Genomic DNA, 18,740 nt, shown 5'->3' with positions numbered 1-18,740 from the left:
GGTGGCTTTTATGACGTCACAACCAGCAGAATTTATGTCATCTTGTAGAGTAAGCGACTGGCTTTCTACTCAGTGTAAATTAAGTTCGCTGCGCCTTAATAGAACGAAAACTCTTGGGAGGGGTTCCATCCACCTCCCTCCCCCTTTGTACGATGGTGGGGGTATGAATTTGCTTGTATGTCCGAGGATGAAGAGAGCTCTTTGTTTTAGATTGTGGACCACCCTGATTTGTACTACGCCATGACGTTTTTTTTGCAACGGATTGTTAGTTTTTCTTGTGGCTTTCATCCGAAAGGATAAAAAATTGGGATAGGTATATATATCAAACAAACTCAAACCTACCAGGGCCCACACAATGACTCCAGCAATGGCCGTGAGGATCAGAGTTACTGCAAATAATGGCCAAGATTTCAGAACCGCGTCCAAGACAACGTTAATCCCGTTAGTTTTGTCGTCAGTGGTAATCAACTCGGTCCCAGGATAATCAACAAGTTTGAAAAAGAGGAATTCACTGTACCGTCGGTTTATGGGCTCAAATATAGGAAAGGCGAGGTGGACTTTGTTTTGCCTCAGTAGCTCGATCATATCAACTTCACTGTCAACTTGAAAAAAGTTTGGTTGGTATAAGATCTTGATAACCAAGCCGCAGTCGTATGATATGTACCGATAAATTGCGTTTCGAATCATTCCGTGGACTTCGTTGTGTATCGATCCATTGGTAGCTGATGTTGTGTAGGGTGGCTTGTCGATCCAGGCTATAGACAGATCTAGGACAAGGTAGTCGTTCTCATCTGTTACTTCATCGCCAGATGCAGATGAGTTACCATTCGCTGAAATAGCCCGGAATTGAAAAGCACCAAGACCGATAACAACCGCTGAAAGCACTTTAAACCAGTAGACCATTTCCTTTCTATATGTGGATGAAAATACAAGTTGCGAATTAAACATTTCCAGGTTTACTGGAGTTCATGTGAAGGCCAAAATAATATCTTAAGGGACGGAGCATTATTTTCTTGGAGGAGGATTATGCAAAATTTTCCTCTGCAAACTTTTTTTAGTTCATGCACTTCTGCATAAACTATACATATCGTGTTTGCAAACCATTTATTTTGTCTTTCTAGACCCTGCAAACAATTTTTTCAATATTTTTCATACCATCCCCACCTCCAAAAAACATTCTGGTCCGTCCCTTACATCTGGCAAATAATTGTTGTCCTACCGCAGCTATGCATGTTTTCATATAATTTAATAGCTGATTATAGTTGATGTATGTATCTTATCAATGAAATAAATGACAGTAATGGCTAAAAGATAAGTATTTGCCGGGTACTTAGGTGATAAGTTATTGTTTACTGCCGATGATCAGTGAGTAGTCGATGACTAATCAGTAGCCTTTAAACTTGTCAGTCATTGATTACTCATCGATTGCATTCATAAGTCATTGATTGCATTTATTACTCATACCACTTGCTCGAAAAGATCTGGCTGCGTGAAAGTGGCAGTGTCTGTTGCAACGCTACCCTGTACGAGTTTTACTGCAGTTTCTTATGACGGTAGTCCTCCAAAGACCAAGCAGTATTTCTTTGTAAAAAATCAGGCTTCGCAAAAGGTTCGGCAACTTCATGACATCAATGAGAGTAATCGATGACATCGATAGGTAATTAATAGGCAGAGATTATTTTGTTTTCGATTAGTCATCGATTGTAGATTATAATCATTGATTACTAGCCATTGATTACTCTGATCATCGATGAAATATCCCTGGATTTAAATAGCAATTATTACAGTACCCTTTACTAAACTGTACCCTTTATTAAACTGTTTTAATTTCTTTTTTTTTGCAAATTTATTTCAAAAGTTTGTTATGGGTACAATAAAATGTATTGTTGTTATAGTTGTTGTTGTTGTTGAGGATCAACGTGAATGATTTTTGATGTCAGTGATGCTTGCGAAACAGTCAACACGTTATCGAAGGTAGTCAAAATTGAAAACTAGATTGTTAACTATAACTAGGGAAGCATTTTTTTTAATATATATATACTTCAAAGAAGGATTTTAATTTTGAGATGGCATAATACCTTACCATACTCATTGCTATTACCTCTATCGAAATCAGGCTACGCCAACTAACTAAGGAACTTAACGATCTTGTGAATGTTCATTTACCATAATGTTACCATAATTTCACCTACAGGGAAATGTTTTCAATTTCGGACTCTGCTAAAACCAGTGCCACTTCTAGCGTTCCATGGATTGGAAATGGCTAACCGGGAAGGTATTTTTAGGCATTAAAAATGCTCATCAAAAATAAGTTATTACTTTGGCAATTACAATTATCAGACTGCAGTTGCCCGTTGTTTAAGTATTTTCCAATCGGAAAGAGCATGGGATTATCCCGTATATAACAGATGTTTTCCTTAACCAGATAAACAATAATTTAAATATTTTTCGATTATTAAATGGAAGAACTTCTGATTCTCACACTTCAGATTATTTCGTGTGCGAACTACCGGTGCTGTAGTTAATTGGGTCCATCATGGACCTTGTCTCTTACACTTGTTTATACAAAATAGTTGGCAAATTAGAAGAATGCATAGAACCGCTGTCAAGTTATTTATTCTCACCGTTATTCCTTCTGACAGTAAGTGAAAAAAAAAAAAACTGACCATATTGCTTATTATGAGAAGCAAGGAAGGTACCCTGGTCAATCGCAGCTTATAAAGCAAATTTATATGTAATATAAATGCCAATTTACATGTAATATAAATTAAAGTTAATGTGACAACCATGAAAGGAGTTCAGAGAAGTCATAAGATCACTCTATTCAAATATGCAGATCTGTCACGTAATATGCTGCAAGACTATCACTCTTGCGTTACATTCAAAGGTCAAATTCACTTCTAGAGTGTGATGCGCTATTTGGGCTGGCCAATCACATCGCCCCCTTTTCTATTATGTCAATCAAGGCCATGCGGTTTTATCTAGACTTGAGTAGTTTTACTTCAAATTCTCTGAGCTCCCTGGAAGAGTTTTCACAATAATTATTATTGCTGTGATATCCTTCGATTGTTTTTTGCTTCAACATCGCTCCATCAGTACTTTATGAGTTATCCTGGTATCTGCCCGCGAACTACGTTCCGGTTTTACACATTTTATTCTGTCGTTCGAAGATAAATATGCGGACGATCTGTCGAAGGCCTCGCACTACTGAACAAGTATTCGGTCCAGCAACTGAGGAACTTGATATGCACACACAGAACGGATTGCCTCTACCGGAATATGGCCACTCTACCGACTCGGCTTCAAGGTCCTGTGGTCTCCAAACCGCGGCTAAAACAGCAAAAAGCATGAACCTCACAAAAACATTATTTGTATGGTGGAGACAACACGCCTTCGTTTGCCCGAGATTATGTAATGTGAATGAACGACTTATAAAGAACAAGACGATTTCTTCAATTAGAAAATACTATTCTCTTGTCAAGCCGGAGAACAGTCAACAAGGGTCATGGCCGTCGTGAATGTCTTTCAAGCCTCGTCTAGCGCGCCTTCTCTCCCGCCGAAAGTGGTCAGTAAAAAAATTGGACAAGCAATCCGGATTTCCCTAGGGTGCATCTTCGCCAAGTGGAATCCAGGAGCTTGCTAAAAGCTAAGTATAAATATTTATAAGCTGATTCTATTTTGCGTTATATCATAGTTAGTAGAGTTTTATTCGACCGGCGTTAAATGAGATTTCAATATGAAAACAAACGAAACTTAGAGCAATTTGCAGGCTGCCGTTTCCACCAGCCGTCGTAAAGCCCAAAGGGCTGGAAATTACAAGATACCGGTGAAATTCGCTATTGTTATCTTCTGCAGCGTTCGAAGTCATGTCTTAATACCTGAGTAGACGAGACCCTTTATAATTTGGCTGCTCAAAGTTGAGGAAGAGTGACATAAACTTAGCTTTGCTGGAGGCTAGTGTGGTGAATTCTCGTCCCTTGTCACCAATTGTCTAAAGTCAAAATAGGACAAATAACAACTCAAAGCAACGAAAGTTCTCAGCTTATAGAATACTTTATGAAGATTCTGAAAATGTAAAGAGTTTTTACATTTAATGCAAGGAATTTGAGGTATTTAAAAGTGCCATTGTGACTGCCATTTTAACAAAAAATAGGTTATAACTCAAGGGGAAATTGAACAATTGTAGCAAGAATTTGATCCAAACATACAGGGGCGTACCTACCTTTTATACTCGTAGCACTATAAATTGCCTAGGAACGCCCCTGACATAAAATACAATAACAGGACTTTTTACGGGAGTATGTCACAGGAAATATAAAAGTGATGATCCTAGGATCAAAACATAAAATTTTGCTTTGCAGTGAACACATTACCTTGTTTATGCAAGAAGCATCAAACAACTCACGACATACTCGAAATTCTAACCATTTCAAGCCTGCCAAATTTAGTGGCACAAGGATAAATCTAACAGGAGCTACTCTATCTACAATGAATGCATGTCTGTGTCGCAAGTGTCTAAATTGTTCAAATACGCCTTATTTTTCGCACCTTCTTCCCTAATTGATTCTTGTGCGAGTTCTGCCTTCCTGCCATGTTTCTCAGGTCAGCAATGTATAATTTCAGTGGTGAATAACAAATTTTTGCTCTGTATAAGGTCTTTCTTTCCGTTTTTCCCAGCACTCATTGAATTCGTGCTGTATCATTCAAAGGGAAACCATGAATTAGCATTTTAGTATTAACAGTCTTGTATTTATAAATCTATCATCATCATCATTTTATCTGCCACTTCAGAATTACAAATACAAATTAAAATAACTTAAAAGATAGGGCGAGGAGACCTCCAAGAAACCACAAGGCTTATGGGGGAGGCTACCTCGGGTTAGCAATAAGTTTGTAATTTCGCTGCGAGTGTGCAGCTAGGTCAATTTCAGACTCATTTTCTGGTAGAGAATTCCAAATTTTAGGACCCCGGAAAAGTATTGTAAACTGCTTTAGATTTGTACGACAGTGATGTGGTCCTATATTTATTAATAGCTAAATGTATATCCACTTAAACAGTAGCTATGACAGATATGAAAGAAATGCCATATTAAAAGTTCAGAAAAGCGGCAGTGGTGTTTACTTTTCATTTCGCCGAAGATATATCAGGATATATTAGATTAGTTTATATTTCCTTACCGTGGAACACTGCCCAGAACTATAACCCTCTTCGATCTTTCGTTGTCGAGACCAGTCCTTTAACCTGCAACATCAAAACTAAATGAACTGTGTTGCTGAGCCTTGTTAAATATTAAGTCTTACTGAATCTTGTTAAATATTAATAACATTTGGGGAAAAAATACATCGTTCGTACAATTATACTGGTAAACATGTATCACTCAATGAAAATGGTTGAAACGGAAGAAAATAAAGAACGGCTGATGAAAAGTAAGGCGGCATTTACATCAGTGTTTGTTTGCATAATATGAAACGACTTTTGTTGATTTTAGTAAATGTTAATAACATATACATTTTAAGAAAATGTAATCATGGCAGCATTGCGTGTGTGCTACAAACTTTTATTGCTTTACAATAAAATTGTTGACATTTGAAAATGGAATAAAACTGAACGTAGGATAAAAATTGCCTTACCTGTTGGAAATGAACGTGGCTGGTGAGTTTACTACCTTAAATTACATAACGTTTTATAGGCAAACAAAATAGTAATCCAGCCCCGAAAACTTGAACAAAGTTAGGATATTGCGCTTGTGTTAATTGGAAAAGCAAACGATAAAATACAAATTAATAGTTACGTCCTGATGGAATTAAAAAGAAACAAGTGGATTTACATAATACTTTATTTTTCCCTGTATTGTTCGGAACAGGAAGCTGTTATACCAAAACAAAATGCAGCGTCACTTACCTTCCTATTGTTTTCTTTCAACATACTTGAAAAACACACGACAGAAATTGGAAGAACAAAGTCATGTCACTGAGCGATTCTTATGATAATTCTAAATTACCTTAAGGTAACATGTTGTGAAATGTGTAGAGCAACAGACACACAGACTGTAACAGCCAGTAAAGTCACCAAAGAAGTACAGACTGATTACTATATATTCAATGTAGAGGGATGTAAAAAATGTAAAGATTGGATGTGAAGTAAAATTGGAAGACCAGCATCTTGCCATCTTGGGCAGACTTAAATAAACTTTTCACGTAGCAAAATATAAATGAAGTCTGTTCCAATTCAACTGATACGTATCGTCAGAAGAGATAATATTAAAACAAAGCTAGCGTCGCGCGTGGCGGACATAAAAACATTTCTGAGTGGTTTGTATTGTTGGTAGTTCTTAAAAAGAATTTAATAAAAAAAAATCGCTTATTTACCTTTGTCTTTTTAAAGGCTTTTCAAGATCAATTCTTTTAAATTGGCTACATTTAAATGAAATGTCTGCACGAAACTTTACTGTTGGGTCAGAAGTAATTAGTTGTTATATTTTCCCTTTAATTTCAACGTTGATACATTCGTCGACACTTATTTTTATATCAAATTTATTTTAAAAGAATATCGTGGCTGAAACTTTAAGAATAAACCAGAGGTTGAGTTTTTGAAAAGAATAAAATTTTTTGTGTTAACAATACAATACAACTACATGTTTTTAATTAACTGTGTAAAATTCTTCCTTTCTCAAAATGACAAAACAAGCCAATAAAAAGAAAAAAATCAGCACTAACAAATGTTCCATGGAAATGACATTTCAATGAACGGTACATGTAATACATATGTATATTTTCGGCACAAAAGGAAACGTCATACGCAATAATTTAAGAATATTTAAACTGCTGACTTCAGATAACAAGAGTTCTATAATGAACTCACGACACAAGTAAGACAGAATATTCTAGCGCGAGGGTGTTATTTTGACCAAAGATAACAAGTAAAAACTTACTGCTCAAGTAAGACAGAATAGTTTAGCATAAGGTTAATATGTTGTGAGTGTCCATAGATAATAAGAGCTTCATTAGGAACTCACCACTCAAATCTAAGTAAGACAGAATAATCCAGCACTAGGTCAATATGTTGACCTCATATAATATAAGTTCCATAAGAAATGCAGCATACAAGTAAGACATAATAATCTAGCACGAGGTCAATAGGCTGCCCTCAGATAAAAAGAATTCCACAAGGAACTCACAATCCATGTAAGAAATGGAAATCTAGTAAGAGCTTTAAATGCTGCCCTCAGATAATATGAGTTCCATTGGGAACTCCCCTGCCACGTAAGACATAATAATCTAGCTCGAGGTAAATAAGCTGCCCACAGAAAGCAATTGTTCCATAAAGAACTTTCCACTAAGTAAGACATAATAATCTAGCTCGAGGTAAATAAGCTGCCCACAGAAAGCAATTGTTCCATAAAGAACTTTCCACTAAGTAAGACATAATAATCTAGCACGTGGTTAATATGCTGCCCTCAGATAATGAGTTCCACAGGGAACTCACCTGCCAAGCAAGACATAATAATCTAGCTCGGGGAAAGATAACAAGAGTTCCATAAGGAACTCACCACCAAGAAAGACATGATCATCTAGCACGTGGTTAATATGCTGCCATGAGATAATATGAGTTCCATAAGTAACTCATCTCCCGAGTAAGACATAATAATCTAGCAGGAGGTCAATATGCTGCCCACAGAAAGCAAGAGTATCATTTACAACTCACAACCCAAGTAAGACATGATACTGCCCTCGGATAATATGAGTTCCATCACTACCCAAAGGAGACATAATAATCAAGGACATTGTCAGTATGCTGCCCTCATATAATATGAGTTTTATAAGGAACTCACCTCAAAAGGAAGACATAATAATCTAGCACGAGGTCAATATGCTGCCCTCAGGAAGCATGAGTTCGATAAGGAACTCACGACCCAAGTAAGATGTAATAATTTGTAAGACCTTAAAATGCTGCCCTCAGACAATATGATTTCAATTAGGAGCTCACTACCCAAGAGAGACATAATAATCTAGAACATGGTCAATATGCTGCCCTCAGATAAAAGAGTTCCATAAGGAAATCACCACCAAAGTAAGACCTGATAATGTAGCACGTGGTTAATATGCTGCCCTCAGATAATATGAGTCAGTTCCATAAGGAACTCACGAAACAAGTAAGACATTATAATTTAGCTCGTGGTTAATATGCTGTCCTCAGATAATGTGAGTTCTATAAGGATCTCACCTCCGAAGTAAGACGTAATAATCTAGCACGAGGGCAATATATATGGTGCCCTTAGAAAACAAGAGTTCCATAAGGAACTCACCACAAAAGTAAGACATAATAATCTAGCACGAGGTTTATATGCTGCCCTCACGAAGCATGAGTTCCATAAGGAACTCACACCCCAAGAAAGATATGATAATTTAGTAAGACCTTAAAATCGTGCCCTCAGATAGTATGATTCCCATTAGAAGCTCGCTACCCAAGAGAGACACAATAATCTAGCACATGGTCAACATGCTGCCCTCATATAATATGAGTTCCATAAGGAACTTACCAGCAATTTAGGACCTAATAATCTAGCACGTGGTTAATATCCTGCCCTCAGATAATATGAGTTCCATAAGGAACTCACCTCCGAAGTAAGACATAATAATCTAACACGAGGTCAATGTGTTGTCCTTAGAAAAGTTGAGTCCAAGTAAGACATGATAATCTAGCACATGGTTAATATTTTGCCCTCAGATAATATGAGTTCCATAAAGAACTCACCTCCAAAATGGAACGTAATAATCTAGCACGAGGTCAATGTGATGCCCTCAGATGACAAGAGTTACATAAGGAACTCAGCACGAGTTCCATAAGGAACTCTGCACCCAAGTAAGACATGATTATCTAGCACGTGGTTAATATGCTGCCCACAGATAATATGAGTTCCATTAGGAACTCACCTCCAAGATAAGACATAATAATCTAGCACGGGGTCAATATGCTGCCCTTAGATGACAAGAGATCCATAAGGAACTCAGCACCCAAGACAAGGTAGAATCAAGGTAGAATCCAAATCAAAGTTCACCTTCCAGGTAAGTCTCGTTTAATTTTATAATTATCTAGCATGGTATCGATATGCTGCCCTAAGTTAACATGAATTCTATAAGGAACTTTCCACCAAAGAAAGACAGAAAAATCTTGCACGATGTCAATATGCTGCCCACATATAACATGAGTTCCTTAAGGAACTCACCACCCAAGTTAGAAATAATAACCTGATACGAAAGGTTGCTGTCCTGCTCTCAAATAAGGAGAGTTCCATAAGGAACTCACCACTGAGGTAAGACAGTATAATCTAGCACGAGGTTAATATGCTCCTGAATAATTAACATTCTAATTTCGCTTCGAGGTTAAGGGAAGTAATGCAACAAAATAAAACGATAACGCTCAAGAGACGAATAAATATACATTGTCCCACTAACTGTTATTTTCTTCATCATTTGAGGCGCGTTAAAATAAATAGGGGTGTCCTTGACATAACCTCAAACCTCATTCGCTACGCTGTTACCACTTGATCCAAAGGAAGACCACAGCGAACGTAATAGACTATGTACAGTGCCACTGCGAACCAATTCAATTCCAGCAGTTTACTATTATTTTTTAACAAGATTTTTGTACTACAATAATACTGAAATTTATCTTATAACTGAACTGCACTCTACAATTACAAGTACGTTCATCTAGTCTTGGTCTTTTCTAAACTACATTAAAAAATTGCCTGTTTAACCCTTTCAGTGATAAATGTCTCAAAAACTTAACTGTTAAACTGAATTTTTGGTGCTACGATCCTGATTTTCCCTTAATTGTGCTTAAAAAGAACTTTACCACAATGCAGCAAGATTTTGAAAAAGATTCCATGAAAAAGGGTGAAAGGTTGTACATAGGTGAATGCGCATAAGCCAAAATTTGGACTTTTTTCGCGAAATCGTTCCCATTTTTTTCTTGCTCCTTTTCCTTTCGTTTTTCTTGCCTTTACTTCCCATTCTTACTTTAGGCCAAAAAAGTTTTGACGAAATCATTGGTAAACCCTAAAAAGAGGACCTAGATCAATTTAAGGTGTTTTTGCCTGTTTAAGCACCGATTTTGCACCAAAAGCTGATTGTGTTTTTCTCGATGAGCTCTGCCAGGATGCAACCGATATGCAGAATGAATAGTTCTGTGAAAAATTTAAACCTAGGCCTGTCAGTTGCTTATCACCAAAATCTGCTGACTTGCAAAATGATGACGTCACAAGTGGTTCATTGGCTGCTCCTTCAAAAGTCGACAAAAGTCGACTTTAGCACTAAAAGTGTTAAGTGTATATGTAATGCAAATGCCGGTTGTTTTCTGTTAAAAGGCAAGAATACATCATATTATATATGCTAAACTGCGATGAATTTTTCTCAGTCAAGGTTTTCTAAGCTGATTTTCTTTTATTATCACTATACTTTTATTTTACATGCATCTCCCGCTTTGCTGACGCCTTGCTATTTCGGACATCCCTTTTTCAAGGACTGTCGTTAGTGTCCTAGCGAGTAAGAATTACTGAAAAATACGATCGCTATAATTAAGGTGGGAGTTGACTACAGTCACTATGTATGTGCCATTTTGTTCCTATTTCTTGCCTTTCTAAGAAGTTTTCGACACTGAAACTTTTGTTACACACCGTTAATGCCGTTATATGGGTTTTCTATTAAGTTATATTAAATTTCAAGCTTTTAACCGTAAATGTTATTTCGCCATCTATTGCTAACAAACAAATGAAACTCAGCTGCATTGGGTTGGCACGCGTGTCAGGATAATTATAATACTGTCCAACCGTTCTTCGGTTCAAGCAGATAAAGCAATTACTGTTTGGTCGTGTACGTACGTCCTATTGAGATCTACGATTTCAAAAAAAGAAAAGAAACTAAAAAAAAAATACTAAAACGAAAGTTCGGTTCACGTCTGAAATGAATACTTGCTACCATAGTTCACTGATAATATTTCAATTTTGAAACTTTGAGTTCCAGTTTGTCAAACTGTTCTTGCGTCTGTGGAAGAAGCTGTCTTGCTTCTTCAAGGTCGGTTTGGATTGCATCTGTTGCCATTCCTTCATTGACCATTGCTCCTGACAAAATATATGAAATGAGGTTATTTACTTTAAAGACACATCACTCGGTGTACACTAGGGAGGGATGGTAGGGGACGGTGGAACTTTCTGTATTTTCTCGTCAGCAAAACAAGAAGAAGGTCGCGCTACTGTACATTGCTGTGAGTATTCTGTTCTACCTCAAAGTCAGGATAATTTGCAGTGCCGTGAGCATATTTTGTTGAGCCGTAAGAAATTCAGTTAAACCGTGGGTTTTTTTTTTGGGCTACTGTATCTTTAATAGTTTGCCACCAATTTACCAGAATGGAAACATTATCGTAAACTCCAGTTGGAAATAAATAAATGCGGAGCACCACTTTTAGGCCTGCCTTAATTTATATGTTACGACTTATGGTTGTCAAGAAATATGGCGGACAATCTGAAAGATTCTAGCCAATAACCAAAACAATAGTATCAGATTTTGTTAAACTTATCTTATGGTAAAGGGTGATAGTTTAATCTTGAGAAACCCATCATCATCATCATAAACTTCAATAATTTTAATTAACATTTCGTAAGAGTCACCGAATATGATGCTTTTAACTTAGTTGAAGAAGTTTAGTATATATTAAAGTAACATGCTTACCTTCTACGATATTCTGTTTGGTCTTTCTCCTTTTTCTGATCAAGATGTCCCACAGTATTCCAACAAGAAGCATTCCAGCCAATACACCAAGCGATATGTACATGAACTCTTTAACGAAGGAGGATGACTCGTCAAAAAGGTTTACGTTCGTGGAAGGCTTCTGTTGTGTAAGCTAAAGATCAAAAGAAAAAAAAATATATGGACGATGAATCATTCTAAACTCTATCGCTTGCCAACGGCGAAAGATTTCGGAACACTGGACACATTTCTTCTTATATTGAATTGCCACTAAATAGGGAAGTCTTTGTTTACAATATTTGGCTTATTAGCATAAGCGCTTAAAACCTTCTCATCGAGCTACAGAAATCTCAATTCTGACTATTGAAAGTACATGGTACTATAAACATTCGCTATAAATTTGAGCCCGATGTTAATTCTTTTTCTGTGACACAAGTTTGAAAAAATGATATTTTGCAAGGAGTGCATGGGCTCATTAGCGCTTTTTCCACACAGAAATTATGCAGTTTTTGAACGGTCACATTTCCTTGAATATTACACGCAAAGAGTTGAATTTTTTCCCATAATTAAGTTTCACAAGCTTTTTAAATATCTGGAGACCCTTTGTCTATAGCATGACGTCTTCTCTACGCAAAGTTGTATGCTCATGAGGCAAAATGTATCATGTAAACAATGACGTCAGCAACGATCGCCCTAAATTGCAGTTCCTTTAAGACCTAATATTAATGATTTTCTGTTGTGGTTTTTATTTCCTTATTGAAAAAAATAATACCGGTTAATATGTGCATTCAACCTGTCTAAATGCCTTTTGCATTAGTTTTTCCTTGTATAACGAGGTCGAATTCTAATGTTGCTTTAGTTTATTGTCTATGTCATTTCGAGGAGCAGAGCTAAATTGACTTTTGTAATAGTTTATGCTACCTTGAACGTAGAGGTGATGGTTTGAACGGACTTCCAAATGCTTGAAAAATGATAATTTAATAAGCACTCGGCAAGATCTTCTCTATCTTTGGAAAAGAGAACTCCAACGTCCCTTTGAAGTTCTAACTTATTGACGGTGAGAAGTGATTTCAGTTTGTCTCTGGTCTGGTAATAGGAAGCAGTGTAGCGGTCCAAAAACATTCCATCGACTTGTTTTGATTTCACAGCCTGAATGACGTCGTCAATTTTGTGGTACACTAGAAATAGGGAAGGAAAAAGACGGGCAGTGTTAGAAACGCCGAACAGAATTCTTCTGGAGATTATCTTATTAATGAAATGCATAGTACAGGCAGCAGATAAATTGATGCATCAACCAATATCTACTTACAACTATAATATATAGATTTAGGCAAGCCTAAAAGCGAAGCTCCCCTTTATTTATTTATTTATTTATTTATTTATTTATTTATTTATTTTTGTTTTTTTTTGCTGGAGTAACAATGTTTTCATTTTGATAAATATGCGGTCAAAGCTTTGATGAATACGCTGGCCCATAGGTGCAAGATAAATATAAATCCATCATAATCTCAAGGCAGAACAACAAATGGCCTAAAAATTAATTAAGAGTTTATTCTCTCCAGCCCTTTCTAAGGAATAGAAAATAGTTTTACGATCCAATTATTGTTTTGCTTTAATACAACTCATGGCCAAAAAAAATAAGAGCTTATTCTCTGCTTTCTAAGAATAGAAAATAGTTTTACGATCCTCTTATCGTTTTGCTTTATACAAAATGACGTCAATATATTTTGTGGGCATATTCCTTTCTTACTTTTCTTTCCTATATTTGTCTCAACATAGGCGCACTGAAATGGGTTTCTCAGTCACGTACGCAAATTTAAAACTTATCTTTTATTTCTTACCGTGTGCAAAGTTTGAACAAATTTAAACGTACACTAAATCATCTCTATTCACTGTAGTTATTCAGTGTACAAGTGGGTCACACTACTACAGCAAAATAATTGTTTGAACTACTCGCGCTTTGAACTACTCGTTACACCTCGCGCTCGAGCTAGATTGGGTAAACATGTTTTTAATAGCAAGTTTAGTATAAATAAATTTATTTTGTTCGAGCTTTTTGCTTTGTCGTCGTTTAGCACTTCGAATTCGTCACTTATACTCTATGAATTTCTTCCGCCGAGAAAATGTAAGGCTAAAAGTCGGAATAAACTCACAGCAATAAGAAATAAACTCTCACGGCAAAGGATTAGGATTCGACTTTATTGACGGCCAAAGAAAATCAACTAACGGCAATTTACTAGTTATTCAAAATTAGAATAGTTTTAAGCAACGCCAAAAGCAGCTTGCAGCTCTTCAACAATGAAAAATAGATACTCAGCTTTATGGTTAAATGTCCCTTTAAAAACGCTTGAAAAATGCAGAAAGAAAGGTTTCCTAAACCGTTTCTTCATCTAAACTCTGTAGACTGCTGTAGTGTTATACGTGACATATCGGTTGTGTATCCGCGGGGAGCCGCGGAAAGCGCGCGAAAAGCGAAGCCTCGTTTCGGTTTAAGACGTTTTAAAAATCCCGGATGACTATGGCCGCCATGTTGCACGACGTACGTCGTACGCACCCGCGAACCGTGCCGCTAGCCATGATGACCATAAAAACTCAGATACATGGTTCTGTTAATTTTCTATGGGTATGGGGCTCTGCTCTGCGGCCCTTCGGGCCGCCGGGAGCTCCGCTATTATGACTAAACCCACGAAAGATCATCGTAGTTATCTTATCTTTAAAGTTGAATATTTCTCCCGCATTTCAATAGTATGTCATTTTATATATTCGCTTTCAATTATTAGATTATGAGCTCGAAATTGGCATTTAACGATATCTTGAGACGGTTGAACCCTACTATTAGATTCACTACTATCAAACGAGGATTGCAGTCCAAAACCCACAATTTGTTGTACGTTTTAGCCAAAAACCAAGAATAATAACGCTCGCGATTGTGTTCTTTCGGTAAAGTGAAAACAATAGAAGAGCCCAATCAGATTCGGGGATTTCCAATGGAACACGGATAAGCTGTTTGCCAATGGCCGAAAGAAGCTCGGCCACGTCAAGCGCTTTTTCATAAGTATGTATAGCTACATAATTCTACTAATTTAAATTGTATTTCTCCATCCACTTCTACTAGTGCTCGTTTTCGATTTTGTACTGATACTGGTACAAACCTTTCGGTTGCGCGTCTTCCTCTTGTGCATGCTGGTATTCTGTTCCATTGCCTAACACTGCAACCTATCAGAAAACGCAATAGGTTTATTTCTAAATGAGTAATTTTAATCCTAGCAAACTAACATACCACACAATGACCGTCTCCTTTTTGCATTTAAAAGCAGTAGGGGAGACGAACCTGGTATTTAAGACAACATATCTTGCCAATTTTTCTGGGCATTGTTGCTCGTTCAATACCTGGCAAGTCAAGAGTAGTGTGTCGGAATAATGATGATGATAGACAAACCTTGAGACCAGCGAAGCTAGATGGTTCCAGTTGCAGGGAGAGAGAGGTAAGTGCAGAGGTGACGTTCGCCATAAAAATCGCCATGATGATGAGGCCTAACAGGATCCAGATGATAGAAAAAATACGAGCCACTATGGACTTGGGGGCTTTGTCGCCATACCTGATGCAGAAACAATCGGCTGTTATTGACTTACGGTTCTATTAGTAGAATTATAATAAGAAACAAGATTTTATTGAAATGAACCTAAGGACATGAGCTCTCGGCAAGCCCTGAGGGTCGCTGTGAACTTGATGAGGACATTTTATATGAGGTATTCTTACCCTACTGTGGTCATAGAAATAAAGGACCACCAGAATCCATCCCAAGAACCTTTGATGAAAGAACGGGGAAACTCTTCACTGTTCCAGTACGTGTCCTAAAAGTTCCAAAAATAAAAAAAGAAAACAATCTTAAGAGCGTTCTCAATTGTTTATTTTGTGTGTGTTTAATTTGGTGTTTATATTATAAAGACCTTTGTTAAACCCAATCAAAATTTGTAATTCAGCGAGTCCGACTCAACTCGGGTTGGTGTATATTTAAAAGCCTTGTTTCCTTGTAACCCCTGACGTATTTTCACCTGGGAGTCCCAGACATAGACTATAAATCAAAAACCTGCTTTCGAATTATTCGAAACCCGATCTTTCGAAAGCGTAAATTACTTATTTGTACGTTGCTATAGAAACTAGTAGAATACTGAGTCCTGGTGGTCCATAAACATACGTTGGATTTTAACAAAACAGACATTCCCGGAAAGAAGGTGAATTTGTGATCCTAAGTTTCTACTCGTTGGTTTCATGGTCATCCGAAAGGATTGCAAACTGGGATACTTATATGCATCAAATAAACAAACTTAAACATACCAGGGCCCACACAATGACTCCAGCAATGGCCGTGAGGATCAGAGTTACTGCAAACAGTGGCCAAGATTTCAGAACCGCGTCTAAAACAACGCTGAGCCCGTTAGTTTCGTCATCAGTGGTGATGAACTCGGTCCCAGGATAATCAGCGAGTTTGAAAAAGGGGAATTCACTGTACTTTCTGTTTATGGGCTCGAATATAGGAAGGGCGACGTGGACTTTGTTTTGCCTTAGAAGCTCGATCATGCCAAATTCGTTGTCCATCCGTAACGTTTTTACATCGTAATTAACACGTGCATAATAGCCACACTCTATTGTCAAGTACCGCAATAGCGTGTCCCGGATAATTCCATGAGCGTCGTTGTCTAAAGATCCATTGGGAGGTGATGTTACGTATGGAGGTTTCTCGATCCAGGCTATTGTCAATTCTTTTTCTTCCTTATCGTGCTCGTCCTCCTCGTCCTCGTCTTCATTGCCGGGCGTGGACGAGTTTCCATTCGCTGAACAAACTCGGATGTGAATGACACCAAGGCCGATGAAAACAACGAAAAGCACTTTAAACCAATGACACATTACCGTTCTATGGTAAAAAAAGTCACGGGTTAAATATTTACGCTGTACTTATTAATGAGGTCATATGGAGTACGAGATCAAGTACAAGAACGACTTTCGAATTTTAACCCACTTGCGTTTTCAGTACCCTCACTCCTCTCCGTTGCTGCCCATGTTAAAAGGGGGCTAAGAGGTTGGTGTCCAGTTCGACAATCGATAATCGAAAGCATAAGCACTAGGTTTTAAAAGTCGCACTCCTACTCAATCTTGTAATCGATCTCTAATCCGAAGGTCCCTGGTATCATAACATCTGGCAACTACAAACTTGTCATACTGCGACTGCGCGTGCGTATGTTCGGCAAGTCATAAAATGGCTGGTTGTAGCTGATGTATGTAAATAGCATTTTTTCCAGTTGAATCTACGAATTTAAAATGAGTGAAGATGTCGGCGATGTTTTCGAAACAGTCAACAGGTGATCGGGGTATCTATAAATCGCAAGATGGCTCTTAATTTACATGTTTTGAAAAGAAAGATGTTTTTTTTTTTACATATTTACGAATTATTTATTCAAAGCACCAGAAATTGTTAAAAAAAACATTCATAACGAACACAAACCACTCAATTTTGCATTAAAATGGCAAATGCCACTTTTTTCTTTAAACAGGGTATTTTTTGGAGTTTGTTTATGAATAATGGCCCGACGACGTAAAATGGATATACATATTGATCCAGGCACACAACGAGATCAGCTTACATTGTTATCTACTTAGATATACGCGCGCAACATAATAACTCTGCTACAACGCTGGAGGCAAAAATTGCAACCGTGTTGAAAGCGTTCGTCAGCAAATATCGCCTGGCGGATTGCAAAAATAAAAAAAAAATCTCAAACTTAGCCAGAATGTAGGTCTAATAAAACTATTGCCAAAAACTTAAGTTCAATCAGGTTAAAACATAAATATTTTTGTTTGAATATATAAATTGTGAAACTGTACTTGGCTTGTGTTTGCTACCGAAACAAATTTATTATTGTGCTTTTAACAGATCGTTCATAGTTAAAAATATCCTAATACAATAATTATTTAGGGTGCGTTACTTTAAAAGAAACCCTGCATAGAATTGTAAGAAAAAACACGCAAAAAAATTCTTACTTCGTTAAAACGGAGATTTTAAACAAACTAATTACCAAAACAAATCTCCTGAAATAATTTGCATTTTGTTTAGTAGCATCTTTCTTCGAATGTATCAGCTCACTACTTTCGATTCCTGAATGTAAACCAAATGTAAAACATAGTACCAAAAGCACGACGAGAATTAAAAAAAAAATCATATTTATTCAAATGGAAAAAGAAAATCTGAGAAAAAAATGTTAATTCAATCATCACAGTAACCATGCACCTGTCGGAAAACTGCTTGAATTATGCATCTTCAAACGCTTGCAAAAAGGCCGGATGAGACTAGAATTAAAACGATAGTTTCCGGGAAATATCAAAGTTCTAAACTCTTGCCCGCACGCCAACTCTGATGTGATCTCATCGAATCTCGTGCGCCGTCATGGAATTCAAGCCTGTTCAGAACCAACAGACTACCCATTTGAGAGTGATAAAATCACTCATTTTCAGTTTGGTTTGAAGTAACTTTGAGGGTGGCATATTGAACAGCGTGGCTGGTGTCCAATGAGACCCTGCTGGTGAAAATATTTTGGCGCTAATATTATGGCGCTAATATTTGACTGTGAACACCTGTTTAGAACCTTAGTTACCTTTGTTGTTTGACTTTTGTTTTTCACGTCTATGCTAGAAAAATGGAAATTGCATAATCGGTTATGTACGTTTTCATTACAAAATGCCCCAAACGCAGCAATGTTGGCGAAATCAAGCTGTTTCCTTGTAAAATTGTTCAGAAAATGTCAGCAATCTCAGGCGCAACGAATAATAACGTCAAAATAATGAACATTATGTTACGTAATGTTACAGGACCGGTCAACATGAAGATGAAACGTGAGCGTAATAATGAAATGATTAGAAGAACGACTAAGGGCTTTTATTCGGCTACCTTGGAACTTAAAATCAATTTCTAATCACGGCATGGCTTACTGTTTTT

At 37.1% G+C, this 18,740-nt stretch overlaps 1 protein-coding gene across 4 annotated transcripts in view; it reads right to left on the bottom strand.

The window, feature by feature from the left end:
• LOC144663874 (uncharacterized) overlaps positions 1-18,740 on the bottom strand; it is a 34,791-nt gene that overhangs the window by 15,355 nt on the left and 696 nt on the right. The window contains exons 1-8 of one of the 4 annotated variants that reach the window (XM_078524955.1): positions 18,400-18,483; positions 16,088-16,664; positions 15,509-15,603; positions 15,188-15,347; positions 14,901-14,964; positions 12,670-12,926; positions 11,731-11,902; positions 10,576-11,123 (exon numbers count right to left, since the gene is read on the bottom strand). In XM_078524955.1, coding sequence (XP_078381081.1) covers positions 10,987-11,123; positions 11,731-11,902; positions 12,670-12,926; positions 14,901-14,964; positions 15,188-15,347; positions 15,509-15,603; positions 16,088-16,657 — 1,455 coding nt within the window. In that variant the 5' untranslated portion in view covers positions 16,658-16,664; positions 18,400-18,483 and the 3' untranslated portion in view covers positions 10,576-10,986. Of the gene's footprint in view, positions 1-342; positions 911-5,178; positions 5,245-10,575; positions 11,124-11,730; positions 11,903-12,669; positions 12,927-14,900; positions 14,965-15,187; positions 15,348-15,508; positions 15,604-16,087; positions 16,665-18,399; positions 18,484-18,740 lie in introns of those variants that run through there. The other 3 variants (XM_078524954.1, XM_078524956.1, XM_078524958.1) reach the window with 3 other exon arrangements.

Source organism: Oculina patagonica, chromosome 8 (genome assembly GCF_052425735.1).
Source record: "Oculina patagonica isolate OP01 chromosome 8, crgOcupat, whole genome shotgun sequence".
NCBI classification, from domain to species: domain Eukaryota; kingdom Metazoa; phylum Cnidaria; class Anthozoa; order Scleractinia; family Oculinidae; genus Oculina; species Oculina patagonica.
This window is presented reverse-complemented; position numbering and strand designations above follow the sequence as displayed.